The sequence below is a fragment of the Lissotriton vulgaris genome, chromosome 5 (genome assembly GCF_964263255.1).
Source record: "Lissotriton vulgaris chromosome 5, aLisVul1.2, whole genome shotgun sequence".
Classification (NCBI taxonomy): domain Eukaryota; kingdom Metazoa; phylum Chordata; class Amphibia; order Caudata; family Salamandridae; genus Lissotriton; species Lissotriton vulgaris.
The window spans coordinates 247,680,559-247,702,857 of NC_141693.1; the positions used below are offsets into that span (position 1 = coordinate 247,680,559).

General features: G+C 45.5%; 1 protein-coding gene across 1 annotated transcript in view; it reads right to left on the minus strand.

Moving 5' to 3' along the window:
* Positions 1 to 22,299, minus strand: part of TNFRSF8 (TNF receptor superfamily member 8) — a 256,447-nt gene that overhangs the window by 144,504 nt on the left and 89,644 nt on the right. The window contains exons 4-5 of the mRNA XM_086921280.1: positions 3,357 to 3,512; positions 1,541 to 1,634 (exon numbers count right to left, since the gene is read on the minus strand). Coding sequence (XP_086777406.1) covers positions 1,541 to 1,634; positions 3,357 to 3,512 — 250 coding nt within the window. The remainder of the gene's footprint in view (positions 1 to 1,540; positions 1,635 to 3,356; positions 3,513 to 22,299) is intronic.

Here is a 22,299-nt window from a genome sequence, read left to right on the forward strand (position 1 = left end):
CACTGCTTACCCAACCTCATCCCTGCACCCAGAAGCCGCTCGCCCCTCAAACAGGCAATGCACCACACTGCATACCCAACCTCATCCCTGCACCCAGGAGCCCCTCGTCCCCTAAACAGCAATGCACCACACTCCATGCACAACCTCACTCCTGCACGCAGACACTCCTCAGCCCCTAAACAGACAATGTACCACAATCCATACCTAACCTCACCCTGCACCCAGGAGCAGGGGCGGTTTTAGGCTCATGGCGGCCCTGGGCAGTGAGCGTAGGTAGGGGGCCCCGGAAGAGGCACAGAGGCCAGTGAATAGGGGCGTCAGGGTGTTTGGAAGTGGAACAGAGCCGGAGGCCGCCAAATCCCTGCCACTGGGGCTGCCACGCAAATATGTATCCATCCTCAGAGGATTAAGGATATATATTGGCGTGGCGGCCCCTGGGGTTTGTTGGCCCTGTGCAGGTGCACAGCTTGCACATGCCTAAGGCAAGCCCTGCCAGGAGCCCCTCGTCCCCTAAACAGGCAATGTACCACTCTGCATACCCAACCTCACTCATGCACACAGTCGCCCCTCAAACAGACAATGCACCACACTCCATACCTAACCTCACTCCTGCACCCAGGAGCCCCTTGTCCACTAAACAGCAATGCACCACACTCCATACCCAACCTCACACCTGCACGTAGTAGCCCTCGCCCCTAAACGGACAATGCACCACGCTCCATACCCAAACTCACTCCTGCACCCAGGAGCACATAGCCCCCTAAACAGACAATGTACCACTCTCCATACCTAACCTCACCCCGCGTGCAGGAGCCCCTCGCCCCTAAACAGCAATGCACCACGCTCCATGCCCAACCTCACTCCTGCATGCAGAAGCTCCCCAGCCCCTAAACAGACAATGCACCACACTCCATGCCTAACCTCACCCCTGCATGCAGAAGCCCCTTGCCTCCTAAACAGACAATGCACCACACTCCATACCCAACATCATCCCTGCACGCAGGAGCCCCTCGCCCCCTAAACGGACAATCCACCACAATCCATACCCGTCACCCTGTACACAGACGTACCCCACCACCAACAAAATGTGCCGCGTACAGAGCTTCTCCAATCCAAATATGGGATTGACAAGATAGAAAGAATGACAGGAAAGGCGCCCCAGCCATCCCAGCCCCTAAATGAACAGTGCACAAAGCTCACACCCTTATGCAGGCAGAACACAAGAGCCCCATGTCCCTCAACAAACAGCATAACCCTCATGCCCTAAAAAGTCAGCAATAAGAAATCCCACAAATTATGTTCATAAAAAACCCACTAAAATGAACAGAAACATTGATGTGACTCTGTCCAAAACAAGGATCTTGCCCTCCCTGCTCCCCTGCTACTACAAAGGGACAATCATCACATATGAAAAAGAAACAACTGTAAACAGTTCCTATAAAATTGCCAAATAAGAAAACAATCGGGTTTGGTCTTATAGTGTAAACAATAGCAAGCGGTCAAAGGCACTATAAGCGAGTATTGTTTGCTGATTACTCACCCTGTGGGCAGTGGGCACGCTTCTGTGGAGGAGGATGTGTTGGAGGAAGTTCCAGGTGAGCACTTTTCACAGACTGTGTTCTTTTGGGCGGTACCTTTACAAATAACAAAAACAAACTATGCTGTATCACCAGTGAGCGAGGGGCTATCAATGTATGTCTTTACAGATGACAGGAGACTAGGGACATCCACTGGGGACCAAAACCATAGGATGAATTATATGATGGACCTTGAGATATTTAACCCAACAACATTATTATTTATGAAGAATGCTACCAAAATAGTGCCTTGAGAAAGATCTATTGCCTGTTAGGCCATATTGAAACACGTGTCGGGTGATTGGTCAAATAATAATAGATTATGAATATCTACACCTTCTGAATAAACAAATTTATCTGTCATTACAACCATCCACCCAAACAGTAACACAGAATGTCAAACCTCTCGTCTACAGTACTCCATTTCAACACGATGGGCTTGAAGTCAACCCCAAGAGAGGTCTATAAGCACCTGATACCATATAGTGGACAACCTATTCAGGAGCCAAGGTTGCCCGCGGTAAAGGCCGCCCCTAATGTTGAATGCTCTTCGAGTTCCTTGAACCACCTGCTAGAGTTGTGTTAGAGCATTATAGGGCATTACAGAGCAGAGCCCTATCGGAATCCATTCAACTGGTAGGAAGGAGGGAATCAATCAAACTGATTTTCACTAAAAAAATCAACAACCTGACGGCAGTATAAGTCTGCCGGACCCACCTAAAGAAAACACTCTGATTCCCCTTCTCCCGCCCAAAGACCTTCAGGCTCCCTCCTCTGCCCCCTCATCTTCCCACGAGCGCTCCACCTGTCTTACATTTCCTGTCCTCCTTCCCAATCCAGATTCTGCACCTTTGTCCCACTTCCATTTATAATACATGCTATGTTCTCATCCCATAAAACGAGGGGCATATTACCAAGAAATAGCAATAATTATCGCTAAGCAGGGTTAGCGGCAATAATTTTATCGCCGTGCTTCGACGATTTTTATCGCTGAGATACCTTGCTATTATCAAGGTTTATCTCAAAAGCGATAAAAATCATGCGAAATGCATGAATATCGCTGAAAAATCCGCGATATTCATGCATTAGCAACCAAATGCTCTTAGCCATGTTATCCACCTCCCATTGGATAACATGGCTAAGAACTGGTCAGAGCAGGTGTTAGTTTTTGGCGATAGCGGGAATATTTCCATCGCTACGCCCGCCTTGCTAATAGGAGATAGCGAGGTTAGCGACTGTTTCAGTCGCTAACAGGTTGGGAACGCCCACTTTGCATGTCATTAGTGATAAATATCTCTGACATGCAAAGCGGGCCCCAAACCGCTCGCTATCGCCTAAAACTGTCGCTAACATCGGTTAGCGACAGCTTGGTAATAAAGCGATAGAATTATCGCCGCTTAGAGGCCGAAAACAGCCACTAAACCGGCGATAATTCAATATCACCACCCTTGGTAATATGCCCCCAGGACCCCTGTTCTCTCTGTAATCTCCTCCCTGAGTCTCCTCATTCGTTACTCATACCTCCTCAGGTGTGCCCTGCACCCGTCCTTAGCTCTCCTTGTAAACCCCTTCATCGCACAGCATTCGTCTGATTTGCAGCTCATATATACAAATGCACAAACAAATGACTCCCAATCTTGTTATCTTATTGTCATTTACAGGTTTATTTAATTTCACTTTCGCATTCTCTGTAGCGCAAAACAATGAATAATTAATGTCCTCCCTTCTGCTGCTACCACCGATCCAACAGCAAAAATGTCAAATATATGAAGCCTTTACCTTTGTTTCTGACTCCAGAACCAGGTGGACATTTTAAGTGCGGTCGGCATCGTGCGCATGTGCTCCTGACGGGGGTGACGCAGAACATGCCCGGTTGGCACTCACATATCCGCTCTGAAATGGAGGAGCAACTTATCTTCTCTACAAGATCATCGTCTGGAATGGAAGAGTCATTGAGCTCAGAGGACTGATGTGAAGAAGCATTGGAGACAGACAGACAGACAGACAGCAGGACACAAATACCTTTCTTTGGAGACATCATCATCATTTTATAAAATGCCAAAGTACTTTGGGGCATCTTGCCTGGACTGTTTGAGTCTATGATCAATAAGATTTACTGAACACCATCTCTGGTAACCAATAAACATGCTTTATCAGACATTGTGATTTGTATGCAGTACAGGCTGATGCACTAAGCAGAAGGGAATCCAGGGATCTGACTTCTAGGCTCTGGTGGGAGGTTACCAACATCTTGATGGGAACAGAGGCTGGTGTACTCCCTGTCCACATCGAAGACCCCCAGAGGTGAAAATGTTTCAATAACTGCTACCTTGGCTCGCATTAGTAGCTTAGCCTGAGAAACATGACAATCTTCCAACTACCATCCAAACAACTACTCACATACGAAATAAATTTGGGTGGAAATTGTAAATCTTTAAGTAAAAGGAGAATACTTTGAAAACAAAGGGGCATATTGCCAAGGGCATTATCGCCGCATTAGCAGGACTTTTTCCCGCTAATGCGGCGATAATTTTATCGCCCTATTACCAAGCTGTCGCTAACACCAGTTAGAGACAGCTGGTAGGCGATAGCGGGCATTTAGGGGCCCACTTTGCATGTCAGCGATAATTATCGCTAATGACATGCAAAGTGGGCGTGCCAAGATGTTAGCGACTGAAAACAGTCGCTAACATCTCTAACTCCTATTAACAACTTAGGAAATATTTGTGCTAAGCGAGAATATCTCCAAAAGCTAACGCCTGCTAATAGCAGTTCTTAGCCATGTTATCCAATGGAAGGTGGATAACATGGCTAAGAGCATTGTCACGATAATGCATGAATATCGCTGATTTTTCAGCGATATTCATGCATTTCGCAGGATTTTTACCGCTTTTGAGATAAACCTTGATAATATCAAGGTATCTCAGCGGTAAAAATCCTCGGCGATATTTTTTTCCCGCTAACCAAGCAATAGCGATAATTATCGCTATTGCTTGGTAATATGCCCCAAAATCTTGCAAAAATAAAGAAAATTGATAAACGTGTCAAAGGTTATGGAAACAGGTAAATATCACCAATGAAATTCAATAACAAGTTAAACACCAAGGTAAATGGATGGTTTGGGGAGAAGTTTCAAATAGACCTCCAGGGAATGGGCTGGGACATAGACCCCTTTGTGGCCAATCCACAAGTACACACAACCAAAAGAAAGCTAGGACTTTGAAAAGGTGAAGGATTCACATGGGTTTGGGCAGTGAGAGACCCTCTCACAAAAATTTCCTGAATCATGCCACCTGCTTCAAGTCCAAGGCAAGCGTGTCAATGCCTATTGGTATGGCAAGCTCATTGGTTGACCTGCAACACCTTCTCAGTGTAGATCAAGTGATCCTTCTCAATACTGCCGTGCCAGTGAATAGTCATCCAGTCATGATTCTATCATCCATTGGAGGGGTCATTGGGGAGAAGGGACACCTTTGTATTTCCCTACGCCAAGCTCTGCTTGAAGAATCAGCCCTCGATAGTACTCCTTGCTGTAAATATTTTTTGAGTCCACCATGGTGATGCTGACCAAAGAGCCCCTTTTCACAACTGAAAATAGTCCATAATAGCAGGTGGGTGTCCGTACTTAGTTGAGAACTCCGGTCTGTGACCAAAGTAACACTGGTACCTTGAGCACCTTGGTGGGAGTCCCTACTGACTGAAAACCTAGTATCGCCCTGACCAGCAGACCATTTGAATATGGGCCATGGGGGTGTACCCATCATTGGACTTCTGGCACTCTGCCTTTAATTTACTGTCCTGGAAGTTCTCCCTTTGTTTCAATCCTTAGAGGGATCTGCAACTGGAGTGGGGCGGAGGGGGGGGGGGGGTGGGGTACTAGATTGGGCAGATATTTATGTTTTGTTCATTCAATGCCCTTTCCCTTTTGGTTCACCTTCTTTGCTATGTGTTTGAGACAAAGTTGGCAGATGAGGTGCGGATATCTGGCTATCAGTCAATGACTGACTCAATTCTGTATGCAAGCTTTTAAGATGATCCCTTTGGGCCTGATTCACAAAGGTAAACTTCACTCTTGTGCAAGTTTACATTTGCTTTGGACTGCACAAAACATTTTAATAGCAAGTTTACAAGTGCAGAACTCAGCAGTGGGGGTGGAGAACTCTGCACATAAAAAGATAGCAATGTCGTATCTTTTTATGTGCACAGTAAATTTGCTATTGAAATTCAGTTTTGGCAATTCCAAAACAAATGTAACAAAGTGTAAGTATCCTTTGTGAATTAGGCCCTTTGAGTATACATTAAAGAGCCCCAAGGCAGCTATACACCTTCCTCCCATCATTCTTAGTTGCGCCATTCTAAAACCAACCTATTTAGTTTGGGGCTTTCTAAAGTTCCTTAAGCGCTGAGAAAGAGTTCTTCAATAGTGACTTTCTTCATTTTGAGATACTCCGCCTTCTCACTCATATCAAGTGTTGTAGTAGTTTCAATCCCACTCAAAGGCGCCTTCCCTAGTGGGCCTTTTCTTCCTCAGTCAGCTTCTACATAGCTCATGTCAGATTTAAAATTGAAATCCAAGTTACCACATCTGTACCAATGCTTTAGTGTCACACTAGTTTCTTGCACATGTTTGTTGTGTATTCATGCAGCGTAAACGCTCGCGCATTCACTTTGCGTGACTCACGCTTGCTAACTGCATTTATTACACCTTTTGGGTGTTTCAGATTCAACAGGATGCCGTTTGGTTGCAGCAATTTTTCAGAGGGTTATGCAGGACATTTTAAAGGATTGTAAAAATGCAATCTGTTTTCAAGATGACATTTTGGTATTCAACGATGACAAGGATAAACACATTGCTGCTTTAGATGAGGTCTTAAGTGCACTCAATGCACTTGGTCTTACCATTAAGTATGAGAAATGTAAATTTGGTGTTCATTCTGTAAATTACTTAGGCCATGAACTTTGTGAAGAAGGGATCAAACCAAAGCCTTCTCTTTTAGAAGCCATTAAGTCTGCTCCTCATCCTCAGTCTAAGGATGATGTAAGATCCTTTTTAGGATTAGTTGAGTTCTATGCCAGGTATGTTCCTGATTTTTCGTGTAGGACGTATAACATCAGACAGTTGATTAAGAATAGAGTTGTTTTTGAATGGACAAATGAGTGTGAGAAGGAATTTTGTGATGTAAAGAGTGCTATTTGCTCTGCCAATGCGCTTTCTTGTTTTGATCCTTCTTTGCAAAATATCATCACCACTGATGCTAGCTCAAAGGGGTTGGGTGCTGTGTTTACCCAAAAAACGAATGAAGGAAAGGAAGTCATTATTGCACATGCTTCCAGAGCTCTTACTCCTGCTGAAGAAAAATATTCCACAATAGAAAGGGAGACTTTAGCATGCATTTGGGCTTTGGAACATTTCAGGGTGTTTGTCTGGGGTAAGGAGTGTATACTGAGGAGTGATCACAAACCTTTAGTACGTCTTCTCACTACCGAAGGTATGTTGAGAGCCTCAGCTCGCATTGCACGCATGTCCATGCGTTTGCAGGACTTTATTTATGATATACAATACGTACCTGGTAAGGAGAATGTATCTGCTGATTTTTTGTCTAGGATGCCCTTAACCATTCAGGAGGATTTGCACAATGAGTGGGATGATTTCCAGATTGCCATGATTCATGATGAGGGTCCTATTTCTATTGATCAGACTCTGTGGAAAGAGAAATTTGAGGACGATGTGGTTCTAAAGAATGTAGCTGATTACATCACTAGTGTTTGGCCTGATAAAAAGCATCTAAATCCAGAGTTGAAAAGCTTCTGGGAAGTAAGATCAGAGCTTTCATGTTGTGAGAATATCATTAAAAGAGGTGAACGTATTGTTCCACCAGCGGGTGTAAGGAAAGTTATAGTTTTACAAAGCCATGAAGGTCATAGTGGCATGGTTAGAACTAAACAACAAGTTAAGCATTTATTTTGGTGGCCAGGCATGGATATGTTTATTGAACGTCTAGTTAGGAATTGTGTTGTTTGTGCAAATTCTGATAAGTCTTTAGTTACTCTTAAACCAAATATGGGTGTGCATACCATTCCCAACAATCCATGGGAGACTATTGCAATAGACATTATGGGTCCCATTGGTTGTGAGTCTAAGTATGTTATTGCGGCTATTGACATTTTCTCTAAATGGCCAATTATCAAAATTGTTCATAAAATAGATACTGATTCGGTGCTATGTTTCCTAGATAAAGTTTTCATTGAAGAAGGACTACCAGTAAGGATCATATCTGATAATGGGGTTCAATTCAATTCAAAGAAAGCCAACGATTATTTTTCAAGACTTGGCATAACTCATTCCACTACTTCTTTATATAATCCTAGTGGAAATGGAGTAATAGAAAGATTCAATAGAGTTCTGAAGGGTGCTATACAGTCTGTTGGTAATGATGACAAGAAATGGGAGGTTGAAATTTTTAGAAAAGTCTGGATGTACAGAACAACCATGAATTCCATGACTGGATATTCTCCTTTTGAAATCATGAGGGGAAGAATTCCTAGAACCAAGGTGAATCCGTCGTGGTTGGTAAAATCAACTTCTTCAAATGTGGATTTGGGAAAAGTTAAAGAAAACCTTACTCGCACCCATTGCACAAATAAAAAGTACTTTGATGAGAAATTTGGCTCAAAAATGGATCCGAAAGTAGAAATTGGTATGATGGTTAAGGTCAAAAAACCCTGGAAGGTCAAGAAAGGTGAAAGTTCGTTCATGGGTCCTTTTGAAGTTATTGAGGTATTAAAAAATTCAGTGAGATTATCAGACAACAGAGTTTGGAATCTCAGTAGGATTGCTATTCTCAAGGCTGATAAGAATGTTTATTGTAAGGAACCTACTTTTGAACATTCTGATCTATCATATTTGGATGAGGATTTGAGTGGAGATGTAGTCTGTAGCGATACGGCTGTAACACCTTGTTGTTCCAGTAGTTGCAATATCAATCAGGATTTGGGTGTCCAACCTCCTTCTCAACCTCAATCTATTCTCAGCGAGAGTGTTTCTTTACCCAAAAGAACTACAAGGAAACCCAAGTGGCTGTCAGATTTTGTTGCTTACATGATAGGTAAAGTTTAAATTCAGTTTTTTTTTTTCATTTTTCTTCTTTCTCTTTTGTTTCATTTCATAAGGGGGGAAGGTGTGTTGTGTATTCATGCACGCGTAAACGCTCGCGCATTCACTTTGCGTGACTCGCGCTTGTGTTTCTTTTCAAGTGTATCTCATGATATGTGACTCGCGCTTGTGTTTCTTTACAAGTGTATCTCGTGATATGTTTATACTTGAATGTATGTGCCTCGCTACACTGCACAGTTGGTTAATGTACTATTCTATGCCTTAACTGTTACTGTTAAGTCAGTTACCGCTGACTGTCCGGAGCCTTCAGATGTGTCCCAGGGAGTGCTTCTTATTCTACAAATAAACTTACTTTTACCATCAAGATTTCTGTGGATAGTTACTCTACAATGTTTAGACGGAGTTGAGGAATAAGGGAGATAGCAACCTTCACGGCGAAGCTTACTGAAGTGCTCCCTTGCTAGGTGTCGACTCCATTTCTAGATCTGATCTTTTATGATTCCTTGAATCGAAATAAAGTTTGGAATTGAGATCATGAACTTTATCTCCTCCCTGACTCTCTCCATTTCCCGTCCTTCCCTCTCTTTATCTACTCCCTCTTTCTCCTTTTCTGAGCTGACACTCCTGCTCGTTCACTGATAAAGCTGGTCTTTGCTGGCCGAGTCATAGCGGGTCTCTTTTCAAGTCAGCTGATGCCCAGCCTCTGCCGTATGGGTTTTCTCTAGGCTGACCATGTGTGTGCCATCTCGAGGGCCAAAAGGGAGTTCGGGAAGATGGTAGATGATCCATTCAAGGGAGCTGACCTGCCCTAGAGGGGATGGTCCTCTGAGGGGATGGGTCTGACCACACTGATCACTTGCCGCCTTTCTCTTCAAACTCAAACTCAAACTGGATCCAAGCTTCAGCAGTCAGCCTGCACCGCGTATTAAGCCTAAAACGCGGCACTTTTTTTCTTAAAATGTCTAACATCATTGTTTTGAGAACATTGCTATCTACTTCCACAGTAGCAAAGGGACCGAAAAAGCTAAAGAAACAGATAGAGAAAGAAAGTGCCAGAAATATACATCAATCCCAACCCATAACCCCACCCAGACAACCTTTGCACTCATCGTGCCACTCCAAATATAAAAAAAAGAACTAAACGCTGATTAATTTCATAATCAACACACTAATGCTGGGTTTGTGTTTGCTTTATTTTATTAGGAGCCTTTCCAAGCTAAAGGTCCGCTGTAAGTTCTGCATGCGTTGTGCCATTCCATCAGTCCACTTGTATTGCTGTAGTCTATATCTAAATCTGCCTTCCACGCTGCATATCAAGGGAATGGCCTGCTCGTGATGTTTCTATATCCTGGTTTCTATTCTCGCTTACGCTCTGCTATCAACCTCTGTTGGAACATTGAATACTAATTTGTATGATAATGTGCAATTATTAAGTTTTGGTTAAATGGCCAATCCAACTTCAGAAAAAGACAGTTCTGCATCACTAACAATCACAATCAATAGGCATTGTAGAATGTTGCTTTGGTTGATGATGTCTGCTTGGGTTTTGAGACGTTTTGTAGCATCACTCAAGTGGTGCCTCTATAAACCTGATACTTAAGTAGTGTATGGTCTTCAAAGCAACATTTAGACTGCATTAAATATCTGTCCCCTTGCTGTTATTAACAAAAGATGCAGAATCACTGAATCATGTAAGACCTATATATTTGTATAACATATTTTATTGAATTTTCCAACATAAAACAGTGTGTTACAGTGCTTAGTCCTTTCCTTTAGGGGTGCAATCCTCACCTCCATTTATTTCCCCTCTTTTTTCCTTTATTATACTGAAGCTTGGTCGGATCTCATCCCTAGTGGCTGGGCATACCCTGGGATCGATTTGGACACTGGCATGGAAATGAGATACTTCAGTATAGAGGATCATATTTTCTCAAATTATTTATATTTATTTACTGCCCTCCCTTAGATTATATGTCAGTTTCTCCAATGCCATAGTATGTCACAGATTGCAAACCCATTGGTACGGGCGTGGTGGCACTTTTTTCCTCCAATAAAGTTTAATGAACCTCTTGGGTGATCCTAGAAGGTGACCTAAAAACACTTTGCCTTTGTTCCCCCTCTCCCGCCCACTATCCTCAAGTACCGCAGACAAATCAAGGTGGGTTCTAGCTGTATTTTAATCTTCAGAATGGAGTCAATATGGTTAAGGATTTCCTGTCAAAGCCCATGTATCCCTGGGCAAGGCCACTAAATGTGAAGGTGTGAGCCTCCATCTATTCCGCATCTCCAGCACCAATCTGCTGTATTAGGGTACATATTTATGAGTTTACAAGGAGTTCAATACCGTCTCATTAGCAATGTTTTTATGGAGATCCTGCCAGTGTGCACCCCACTTTTGTCTCCAAATTTCTGGAGTAACTCGTTTTTCCAGGCTATCTAATTTGACCATTTTGGTCTGTCAGTTTCGTTGGTGAGGAGTCTGTAAAGTGTTCCTATTAAACCTTTAGTTGTGGTGTAGGTGTTCCACAACTTCTTGAATTGAGTGAGGGCTCTAATTGCAGCCCCTCTGATCCCTTGGTGCATGACTCAATGCCATGTTTTGTCATATTAAGGTCTTTCAAGTTCGGTTATTTTAAAATCTTTACTGCATGCATTAAAGGACTTGATTGTGCCCGTGGTGAACATATCCCATATCAGAAGGCACCACCCCTTGTCTCTAGGTTTTAAAGGTCCTTGTGTCTAGCTCCGGGGTACAGCCCAAATTCACATGAATTGGTGTATATGGTGCAAATGTGGTAGCCTCAACGGCACTGAGACTGTATCCCATACGTCAAAGGTAGGTCTGGTGACATCTGCGAGGTATAGTGATTTGGGCTTGTGGTCCTTGATTAACAAAGGGACATCACAGACATACCTGCCCGCCACCGGCTGACCCTTGAAAATCCAAAGTTTTTCAGTTTCTTGCACCGACCATTCAACTATTATCATCAGGTGTGCTGCCTGACAGTATCTGAGAATTCTTGGAAGCGCTAGCCCACCTTTCTCTGGAGGAGCCCTCAATAGTTTTTTGATAATCCTAGCTTTGCCTCCCCATATGAATTTGACATTATGATCCTGTAATGAGAGCAGTTCCTGTTTTGGTATGGGTGTGGGAAGAGTTTGAAACAAGTAGAGCACCCTGGGAAGTATATTCAATTTCATGATTAGTCCATTCAATCTGGGCCAGTTCGCTCTGGTCCATGTCGACCAATTTGATTATGTGAATTCCCAAGTATTTTAAGGTCCTGTGCAGCCCATTTCATTGGGAGATTCTCTTTCAAATGCTGCACCAGTAAGCTGATTTCATAGTCCTCCCCCTCAAAGGAAATTCCCCTCATGTTGGAGTGGGAACGTATTTGCATTGAAAAAGACTCAATTGTGAACGCAAACAAGAGGGGCGACAGTGGGCACTCCTGGAGCGAGCTCTTGTGAAGTGTGAATTTATTGGTGGGCACACCATTTGCCCAAACATGGGCCTCTGGCTGAACATAGTTCCCTGCTACCAGACGTACCTTATTAAGGCAAGCTGCCAATATTTTGGTAAATATTTTGACATCATTATTCAATAAGGCAATAGACCAATATGCTTATCAGTTCTTGTTGGGTTTGCCCAGTTTAGGGATCCTCACCACAACAGCTTTCCTCAAGAGGGGCTCATTGTCCCTGTTTCCTGAAAAGAGTTGTATAAAGCTGTTAGAGGGTGCACCAATAACACTGCAAGTTCTCTGCAAAAGGCTCAAGTGAGGCCATCTGAACCTGGTGCCTTATGGGATTTCAGTGAATTCATCATGTTCAGGACTTCCTGCGTGGAGATCCCCAGTAGGTTTTTCCAGTCTAGGAAGACCACAGGGAGGGGCAGGTCACTGAGGTAGGGAGTTATAGTGTCCGGGTCATCATTGTCCAAAGAATAGGATCAATAATTCATCATCCGCAAATAAGCTGATATAATGCACCCCACCCCTTAAAAAAAAGGTAATTCCCCTGACGTCGGGGTGGGAACGTATTCGCATTGCAAATATCTTGATTGCTAACACAAACAAGAGGGGTGATAATGGGCACCCCTGGAGCGAGCCCTTGTGAAGTGTGAATTTATCGGTGGGGACTCCATTTACCTGAACAAGAGCCTGTGGCTGCACACAGTTTGCCAGTATCCACCATTAAAATAATTCTGCTTATATGCGCTCTATCAACGTCCTCCTCGCTCCAGGCAGGCAGGCTCCAACGCGGGAACCAGGAAATTGCAGCAACCAATTCTGGCGCTGCTCTCATGCAGCATGAAAGAAGCGCCAGCATTGAAGGGAGCGGTCTCCTTCGGTGCTCCCAAGGATGCTGGAGCCCGATGCTGTCTCTAAACCAGCTGAGTAAGACAGCTGGTTTAGAGAGGTTTAAAATGTGCATGTCTGGCAGGCCGTTGCAAGACGGCCGGCCAAACAGACATGCACCCTTTAAACTTAAAGTGCCCCCATCACTGCTTTCTGCTGCTGTGTGATTGGCAGCAGCAGAAATCAGAAAGCCCAGCCCCCCTGTCCTGACGCTCGGCTCGGAACGAGGTTTTAAAACATAAAATGGTAATAAATTAACTTTAACTGGGTGCAATTTTTAAGTGGGACGACGCTCCTCCACCTTAACGGAGGAGCAGCCCCTGCTTCCAGTAGGTTTTTCCAGTCGGCGGAAACCGCAGGGAATGGGAGGTCATTAAGGTAGGAAGCTATAGCGTCTGGGTCCTCATTGTCTGAGGTATAGAGAGTTTTTTAATGGTAGAAGAAAATATCATGTTTTCCGTCCTCGTCTTTGACATCTCTACCATCAGATCTGCGCAGCACAGGGTAATATCCTCTCCTTTTTTGTGATCTAAGTCGGCTGGCCACTATTTTGTGTGCATTGTTCCCTTTTTCATAAAGTCTCCACCTTTTCACTCCTAAGCTGCCCCTGACTCACTGGACACCTTTTTCCACCGCAAGATCGCAGACATCCACGACAGCTTCAATGCCTTGACCGCCCCGACAACCACTGAGACCTCCGCCCCCACGACCACCATCTGCACCAACCGCCTGCTCTCCTGGACCATCATCAACGACGACGACATCATCAAGATCATGAACACCATCAACTACGGATCTCCGTCAGACCCAAGCCCACACCACATCTTCAACAAAGCCAGCACATCCATCGCACCCCATCTCCGGAAAGTCATTTCAACTCCTTCAAGACAGCAACCTTCCCGGAGAGCTGGAAGCACGCCGAGATCAACGCCTTACTCAAGAAACCCAAGGCGGACCCCAAGGACCTCAAGAACTTACGGCCCATCTCCCTGCTCCCGTTCCCGGCAAAGGTCATCAAGAAGACCATCAACGAACAACTGACCTGCTACCTTGAGGAGAACAACATCCTGGACCCTTCCCAGTCCGGGCTCCGCAGCAACCACAGCACCGAGACTGCCCTCATCCCCGCCACATAGATGACATCAAGTCCCTGCTGGATAACGGAGAAACGGCTCTCATCCTCCTGGACTGGTCAGCCGCCTTCGACACGGTCTGCCACCACACACTATGAACATGCCTCCACAACGCCGGGATCCAAGAGAAGGCCCTGGACTCCTTCCTCTCCGGCAGAACACGGAGCGTCCGCCTTCCCCCCTTCTGCTCCAAAGCCACTGAGATCATCTGCGGCGTACCCCAGAGCTCATCCCTCAGCCCAACTCTGTTTAACTTCTACATGGCACCGCTCGCCCACGTCGCCTGTTGGCACGACCTCAACATCATCTCCTACACCGATGACACCCAGCTGATCCTCTCACTCACCAAGAACCCCCACACTACCAAAACTACCTTCACAAAGGAATGAAGGCCATCACTGAATGGATGAGGAACAGCCGACTGAAGCTGAACTCGGACAAGACGGAGGTACTCATCCTCGGATCCACCCATTCGGCCTGGGATAACTCATGGTGGCCGATCGCACTGGGAACCGCTCCAACACCCACCGACCACGCACGCAACCTAGGGGTCATCCTCAACTCCACCCTCTCCATGACTACACAGGTCAACGCTGTCTCCTCCTCCTGCTTCAGCACCCTCCGCATGCTCCGAAGGATCTACAAGTGGATCCCCACGGAAACGAGAAGAACGGTCACCCAGGCTCTCGACAGCAGCAAGTTGGACTACAGAAACGCGCTCTACACAGGAGCCTCAGGCAAACTGAGAGATGGATCTAGCACATCCAGAACGCCTCTGCATGCCTGATCCTCGACATCCCTCGCTGCAGCTACATCACACCCCACCTGAGAGACCTGCACTGGCTCCCGGTCAACAAGAGGATAACCTTCAAGCTTCTCACCCATGCACACAAAGCACTCTACAACACCGGACCAACGTACCTTAACAGACGACTCAGCTTCTACACCCCCACCCACCAGCTCCGCTCTGCCGATCTCGCCCTCGCCACAGTACCCCGCTTCCGAAGAGCAACCTCTGGCGGCAGATCATTCCCCCACCTCACCGCCAAGACCTGGAACACCCTCCCCATCCATTTACTGCAGACCTAAGACCTGCTGACCTTCAGAAAACTCCTCAAGACCTTGCTTTTCAAGCAGTAGCAGCATTCCCCACCCCAGCGCCTTGAGACCCTCACGGGTGAGTAGTGCGCTTTACAAATCATATGATTGATTGATTGATTGATTGATTGAAGTGTATTCCTTTCCCTTTCCAATTGCCTATTGGGACAGCGTTTGTGCGCATCGTCTGCTCACTCCAACTCCTGCAGAAGCTGGCCTTCCCTGAGTCGTGTATTCCTGCATTTAAAGGCTTGTCAAAGAGATGGCTACACCCCTGAAAGTTGCTTTAAACATGTCCCAGTGGGTTTTATATGAGGAGTCTCCAGGTTTGTTTTCCATAAAGTAATTGCGTAGTTTTTAAACTAATTCTTCCCTATAGCATTGTCTCATAGTATATCAGGGGGAACCTTCAAACTCTGTGTCTGTTGCCCGCCCTAAAGTCTGCCAGTATGAAGTCCACTTGGCTATGATCTAAGATAGTGTCCCCTCCCATATGATTATTACTATGCGCATTAAATCTCGGGAGATAAAGATTGTATATATTCAGGGGTATGATTTGTGAACATGCGAGTAAAACATGTAGCCTTCATTACTGAGGTTCGTATTAAGCCTGGGTGGAACTCGCGGGGTTCCGCTATGTGGAAGACCTGGAAGTGCAAAAAAACCTCTGCCACGCTATGCAGAGCTCCGCAAGTGGCGGAGTTTCTTTGATATATGCAGTTCCCAGTGATTTTCAGTGCCAGGTGCAACGGCACCATGCACAGCATAAACGGGCACTGCTTCCTTTCTGCCACTCGAGTAGATTTCTACTCAAGCAGCAGTTTTCTCAACGCCGGCGTGCAGTTTCTGAATGTGAGCAGTCACGAGCATGTGTGACCACTCGCAATGAGAAATCTGACCGCCCACGTTGAGAAATCTTGCCGGGAGGTTGATTTTCCATGGTTGCGCTCGCCAACTTGATTTTGACGATCGCGAACGAGGAAAAATCTCGCCGGGAGGAGGAATTTCTTCACTCGTGCCTGCCAACTTGACATTGATGAGCGCGAGCGAGGGAAAAAACTCGTAGCGGAGCGTAGTTTTCTTAACTTCGTGAGCTCCGCGTAATGCGGAGGGCATACAACTCCACAAATTCCGCAAGCGGAGCGGAGTTCACCGCCCAGACTTAGTTAGTATGTCGCAAGAAATTTATCAGGCGTAGATCTGCAAATCATATCTTGAATTAGCTGGAGGCCTCTCTCCCTGTTTGTGTGTTGTGGGGCGACATATCTTGCTCAGGGCCGCAGATCAAATTGAAATCCCCCACTCAATGATTATTCTTTCTGCTGCAGGGCTATCAGTGACAGCAGAATCTGGGAGAGAATGCCTCTTGTTGTGAATTAGTGCATATATATTGACAAGCAATGGGGGTAATTAGTCTATGAGAACTTATAGTAGAAAGCTCCTACTATCTTTGTCACGTTTGGTTCGTTGTACCACGAATGGGAAGGTCCCTCCTAATTAATATCTCTACTCCTGCTGTCTTGGTGGTTCCTGATGCCAAGTATTGCGAAGGATAGTTTTTGTGTTTCATGTTCAAGAGATGCGTTTCTTGTAAGAATATGATTTCGACCTGTTGGTGATTAAGGTAGAGCCAGAACATACATCTTTTACGTGACGAGTTAAGTCCCCTAACATTTAAAGAGATGATCTTAATGATGGTGTCTTGGACATAATGGCCCCGGAGATCCCCGACCCTTGCATTTCCCAGCTTGAATGTCTTGTATTGAGTGGTTCCTAAAATAGTAACAGTCAACCGAATAACAAAACATTTGTCTCCCATTTGTTATAGGTATCCCAGTTCCCTGTGCTAATGTGATCGCGTATCCTATCTCCTTGACCAAGGTCTGTCCAACTAAAGTCGGCCTGTATAGTATTGTTGTTTTGTGCGTTGATGGCCATGTTACCATCTCCCATCATCCCCTTCTTCTCCCCTCCGAACCCCTGTTTCTATCTTACCCCTGCCCTTTGTATTTTCCTTGTGCTGTGAACTCACTCTCCTGTTCTCTCCTCAGGTATGTTGAGGTATTGTGTGATTAATTGCCATGGCGATTCAGCTCTTCCCTGTATAAACAGTCCCTCTAGCATTTTAATTGCAGCACTTCAGCAAGTTGCTGTTAGATCTCCGCCTGCCACCCCCGATTGGGTCAGTAGTTAGCTAGTAGTCTTTTAACCAGTTTCCCTTAAGGGGTAGGCATTTCCGTCTATTCAATCTCACCATGAGTGTGGGTTTCCCCCATGCTCTCAGTTCCTTGCGCGGTGGTCACCCTTCTCTCACCATTGTCATCCTATAAGCCCAGTAGTCCTCTCTTCCTTAGGGGTTCGGATTGTGTTTTGGTGCATTTCTAAGTAAACTGGAGGTCTTCAGGTGTCAACCAGTGGTAGCAAACTTGTTTCCCCCTTAGTTATGCCATCACCACTATTAATTATCTGTGTTTCTCAAGGGCAGCGGCAGAAAGATCCTGGAACAGATAGACCTCACTGTCCCCTTAATATATTTAATTTGCAGGCCATTACCATTATGAGCTCTTTATGAAGAAACTAGAGAGTTTTACTACAATGTCTCTTGATCTGTCTTTTGTCTCCTGGTTCCTGCACCCCATTCTGTTTGCTCTCTGTATGTCTATGTGCTGGTCGGTATCTGCTTGGAGGACCACTCTGAACAGTTCCCTAACATATGTTGTCTTGTTGTCTCCCTCTGTATCGTCCTTCAGGTTACGGATCCATATATTATCTCATCTAGAACAGTTCTCTAGATCTTTGCATTTATTCATCAACCAGGAGACATGATAGGTGGCATATAGTGGTTGTAACCACGTGGTCTGTTTCATTTGCCTGCCATGAATTCCTCGGTCCTGCCCATGCATTGTCCCCTCACTTGTAGGCCATTCTTGATGTCTGAAACATCTTTCCCTAGCTCCTCCCACACATTTTGGGTTTGGGAGGTTTTCTACATATCTTTTTGCATCTCCATGGGGCATATCTTAAGATCTTCCTTCATTAGAGGAGTGCTTTTAGCTGTCATGGTGGCTGGTGGAGTAGTGTGATCTTGGCCAGAGCCCTTCGTTTTCTAAAAGAAACCTATGATCGGCTTAACACTTTGTGATTTCTTCCCTTAGGGCATTACCAACAGGTATCAGCTCTAGGTAGTGTGCCCTCCATCGAGCTGTCGCATTTCACAGTCAGTTATCTCCCAGCATTCCCAATGCGGAGGCAGGTTGTTCCCTGCAGTAGTATGTGGTGTCTCCAGAGACTGCTAGCTGTAGTGCTATGGCTGACACTCAGGCTTACAACTGCAATGTCCGCCCCACAGCTAAAACAAATGACAATGTGCTGGGTTCAACCTCATGTGGATCCGGCGCCTTCCGTTGTTTTTCTGGGCCCAGCTGAGCTTGCAGCTGCACGTCATTGGTGCAAATGGCAGAGATGCTGCATCATGAGGCGCACTGTGAGAGGTTGTGCTGTGATAGTGCCCATCCTTCAAAGCGGTGCCATGCGGATTGTGCAACCGTTGTGTACAACAGGCTCACAGGTGGTCCATTGTAGTAATTACTGCCACTGTGGAGGACGAGACAGAACTGCACGAGAGAGCCCTGTAACTCTGTTGTATCTCTCCTTGCCCGCAGAAACTCATTTCTGTAGTTACAGTAAGTTGGTTTAGTTAGGGGGATTGGTGCTCTGATCTCCCTTTGTATAAAGCCAGTGTCTAACCCAGGGTGGTGTGGAGTGCAAACAAACGATAGATTTAGGCCCAGATCTTTGTACTGGGGTGAATGTAAGACATTGTTCTGCATTCTGTCCATCAACTGTGTTTTTTGCAATTTTCACCCGAGTGAGCTGGGTATGCTCAGACGTAAGTCCCAGGCTCTCCACATCACTGGAGTCACGCTATCCGGGCTGAAGAAGGCTGATAGCCAGAAACCGGTCGTTGGATGCTTGATTCCGGTCTAGGAAAGACATGGCTTGGTAGTTCGGGCTGGACTGTTCCCATGAGGCACAGGGTCAAGGCTGATTTGCATATAGCCATTGTCTGACCTAGGGTGGTGTGGAGTGCAAAAAAACGACGGATTTAGGCCCAGATCTTTGTACTGGGGTGAATGTAAGACATTGTTCTGCATTCTGTCCATCAACTGTGTTTTTTGCAATGTTCACCCTGAGTGGGCTGGGTATGCTCAGATGTGAGTCCCAGGCTCTCCACATCACTGGAGTCAAGCTATCCAGGCTGAAGAAGGCTGATAGCCATAAACCGGTCCTTGGATGCTTGATTCCGGTCTAGGAAAGACATGGCTTGGTAGTTCGGGCTGGACTGTTCCCATGAGGCACAGGGTCAAGGCTGATTTGCATATAGCCATTGTCTGACCTAGGGTGGTGTGGAGTGCAAAAAAACTATGGATTTAGGCCTAGATCTTTGTACTGGGGTGAATGTAAGACATTGTTCTGCATTCTGTCCATCAACTGTGTTTTTTGCAATTGTCACCCCGAGTGGGCTGGGTATGCTCAGATGTGAGTCCCAGACTCTCCACATCACTGGAGTCAAGCTATCCAAGCTGAAGAAGGCTGATAGCCAGAAACCGGTCCTTGGATGCTTGATTCCGGTCTAGGAAAGGCATGGCTTGGTAGTTCGGGCTGGACTGTTCCCATGAGGCACAGGGTCAAGGCTGATTTGCATATAGCCATTGTCTGACATAGAGTGGTGTGGAGTGCAAAAAAACGATGGATTTCGGCCCAGATCTTTGTACTGGGGTGAATGTTGTTTTGCATTCTGTCCATCAACTGTGCTTTTTGCTGATCTCCCTGCTGGCATGTAGGCAGCCGGGTGAAGAGCACTAAATAATAGAAGTGCCACTACCAGTGCCGGACTGGGAATCAAAACTGCCTCTGGTAAACTGCTCGGCCGGGCCTCCCTGAAGCGGGGGACAGGGAGTACAGCCGAGCTCTATGTTAGGGCCGGTTTCGGACGATTTTGTTGCAAGGGTCCAATATTTACGCTCCCCGGTAACAAAAACGACCCCACAGGGGCCCCAAAACTGGCCCCCACCATGGTGGCCCACCGGGGAAATGCCCAGTGCCCGCTATGGCCAGTCCAGCCCTGGCCACTACTAGCCAGTCAGCCAGAAAAAAAGCACTTCTGAGTGAAGACAAATGCTGCTTCTGAGTCTCTGGTGACACCCTTTAACTGCAGCCTACTGTTGCAACCAGTGCCTCCTTGGCACCCCGTGCCCAACCAACCAAAGAGTTCATCCCCAAGATGAAACTAAGAGGTTAAGCGCTCATCCTGGTACATACACTCCCCAAGCACTTGTTTGCCAACAGAAGTCATGTGAATCATTCATGTATTCTGGGTCTACAGGCTCTGTACTGCAAAGTTCAATTGATCTCTGCAGCATTTGCTTAACAATACTAGGCCACAATGCCAGTTAGTGTACATCGTTCATTTCAGGCAGAGCCGGAGTGTATACTTGTTCATGCACAGGACAAATAGTATTTATGTTATAAGTGCGATGAATGATGTCTGGCAATTTCCAGCTCAGTGCAGCTATAACCGGAGAGGAAAAGAAGTTTGTCCTTCTTGGCTCAGCAGTGGCTAGTTACATTTATATTATAGTGCTAAGAGGACACAGCCTGCGACTGTAAGCACATAAATATGCACATTATTTTAAAATTGTATTACACATAGTATAAGCTAGTCTGCCACAAAATGTGCAGACATTTAAAGTTCATTATAAAGCAAGTGTAACCTTTCATTTCAGGGGTTTTGCTCCAGTTGCAAGATATTATTAGAACTTCTCGTGTATACGTTCTGATATTTATCTCTTTCCATGCACCTCATTACTTGGTTTTGCTCAAGAGAAAGTGTTCACTTTAGGTGTCACACATTTGCCAGTTAAATGTCATTCATAAGTCCACTAATACCCTTTACATGTCACACATAAGCAATCTGAAAACTTGGCAGCCATGCTGCTTGCCCTGCAGTCACGCAATCTGTCTCTTGTTAGTGCCCTTCCATTTCTGGTGCATTGCTGCAGTTTTAAGATCTTATTAGAGTTTCTCATTGCTCAAATGTGTGAAAATGTCTGATATTCATATGTTTCCCTCGTCTTCATTGCTTGATTTTGCTTGTGAGAAAATGTCACTCATAATCATTGAAATGTCACTCATAATTACCCTGAAATTATGAAAATGTCACACATAGCAATCTGAAACCTTGGCAGCTATGCGTGAAAGGCCCGGGGCGAAGGCGCGTCAGAGAGGAGAAAATGCTGGTTGTTGGACTTGGCCCTTTTTGCAGGGTCATCCTTCTCCTCCTCTATTATGTCTGACCTGTTTTTGTTAATTTCCTGACCCTGGGCACTTTACCACTGCTGATCAGTGTTAAAGTGCATATGCTCTCCCTATTATAAATTAATGTATGAATTGGTGATTCCATGATTGGCTGGTTTGGTTTACCTGTCAGACCCTAGTACAGTGCACCAGGAGTGCCCAGGGCTGGTAATCCAAATGCTGCTAGTGGGCTTGCAGCACTGGTTTTGCCACCCACAGAAGCAGCCTGTAAAAGTGTGTCTAAGGCCTGCCATTGCAGAGCCTGTGTGCAGTCTGGTACTGCCATGCTGACTGGGCAAGTGCACCCACTTGCTAGTCCCTAAACCTTCCCTTTTCTTCATATCAGACACCCCTATGGTAGGGCCATGGGCACGGTGGATTGTAAGCATAAGGTAGGACAAACCCTGATGTGTGTTGCATGTCCTAACAGTGAATTATAGCCATTTTCTTTTTTCACTATTGCAAGGCTACCTGTTCTCAATAGGCCAGAATGGGCAGTCAGATTATTACATTTCATAACCCTAACTGACTCAGGGAACACGGTAGACATTCGAGTTTAGTATGCCTGAACTCAGAATGATAAAATACATCTTTTAGTGAAGTTGGTTTGAACATTCTGTGTTTGAAAAAAATACAACCTTTAGAAAGTAGGTATTTTC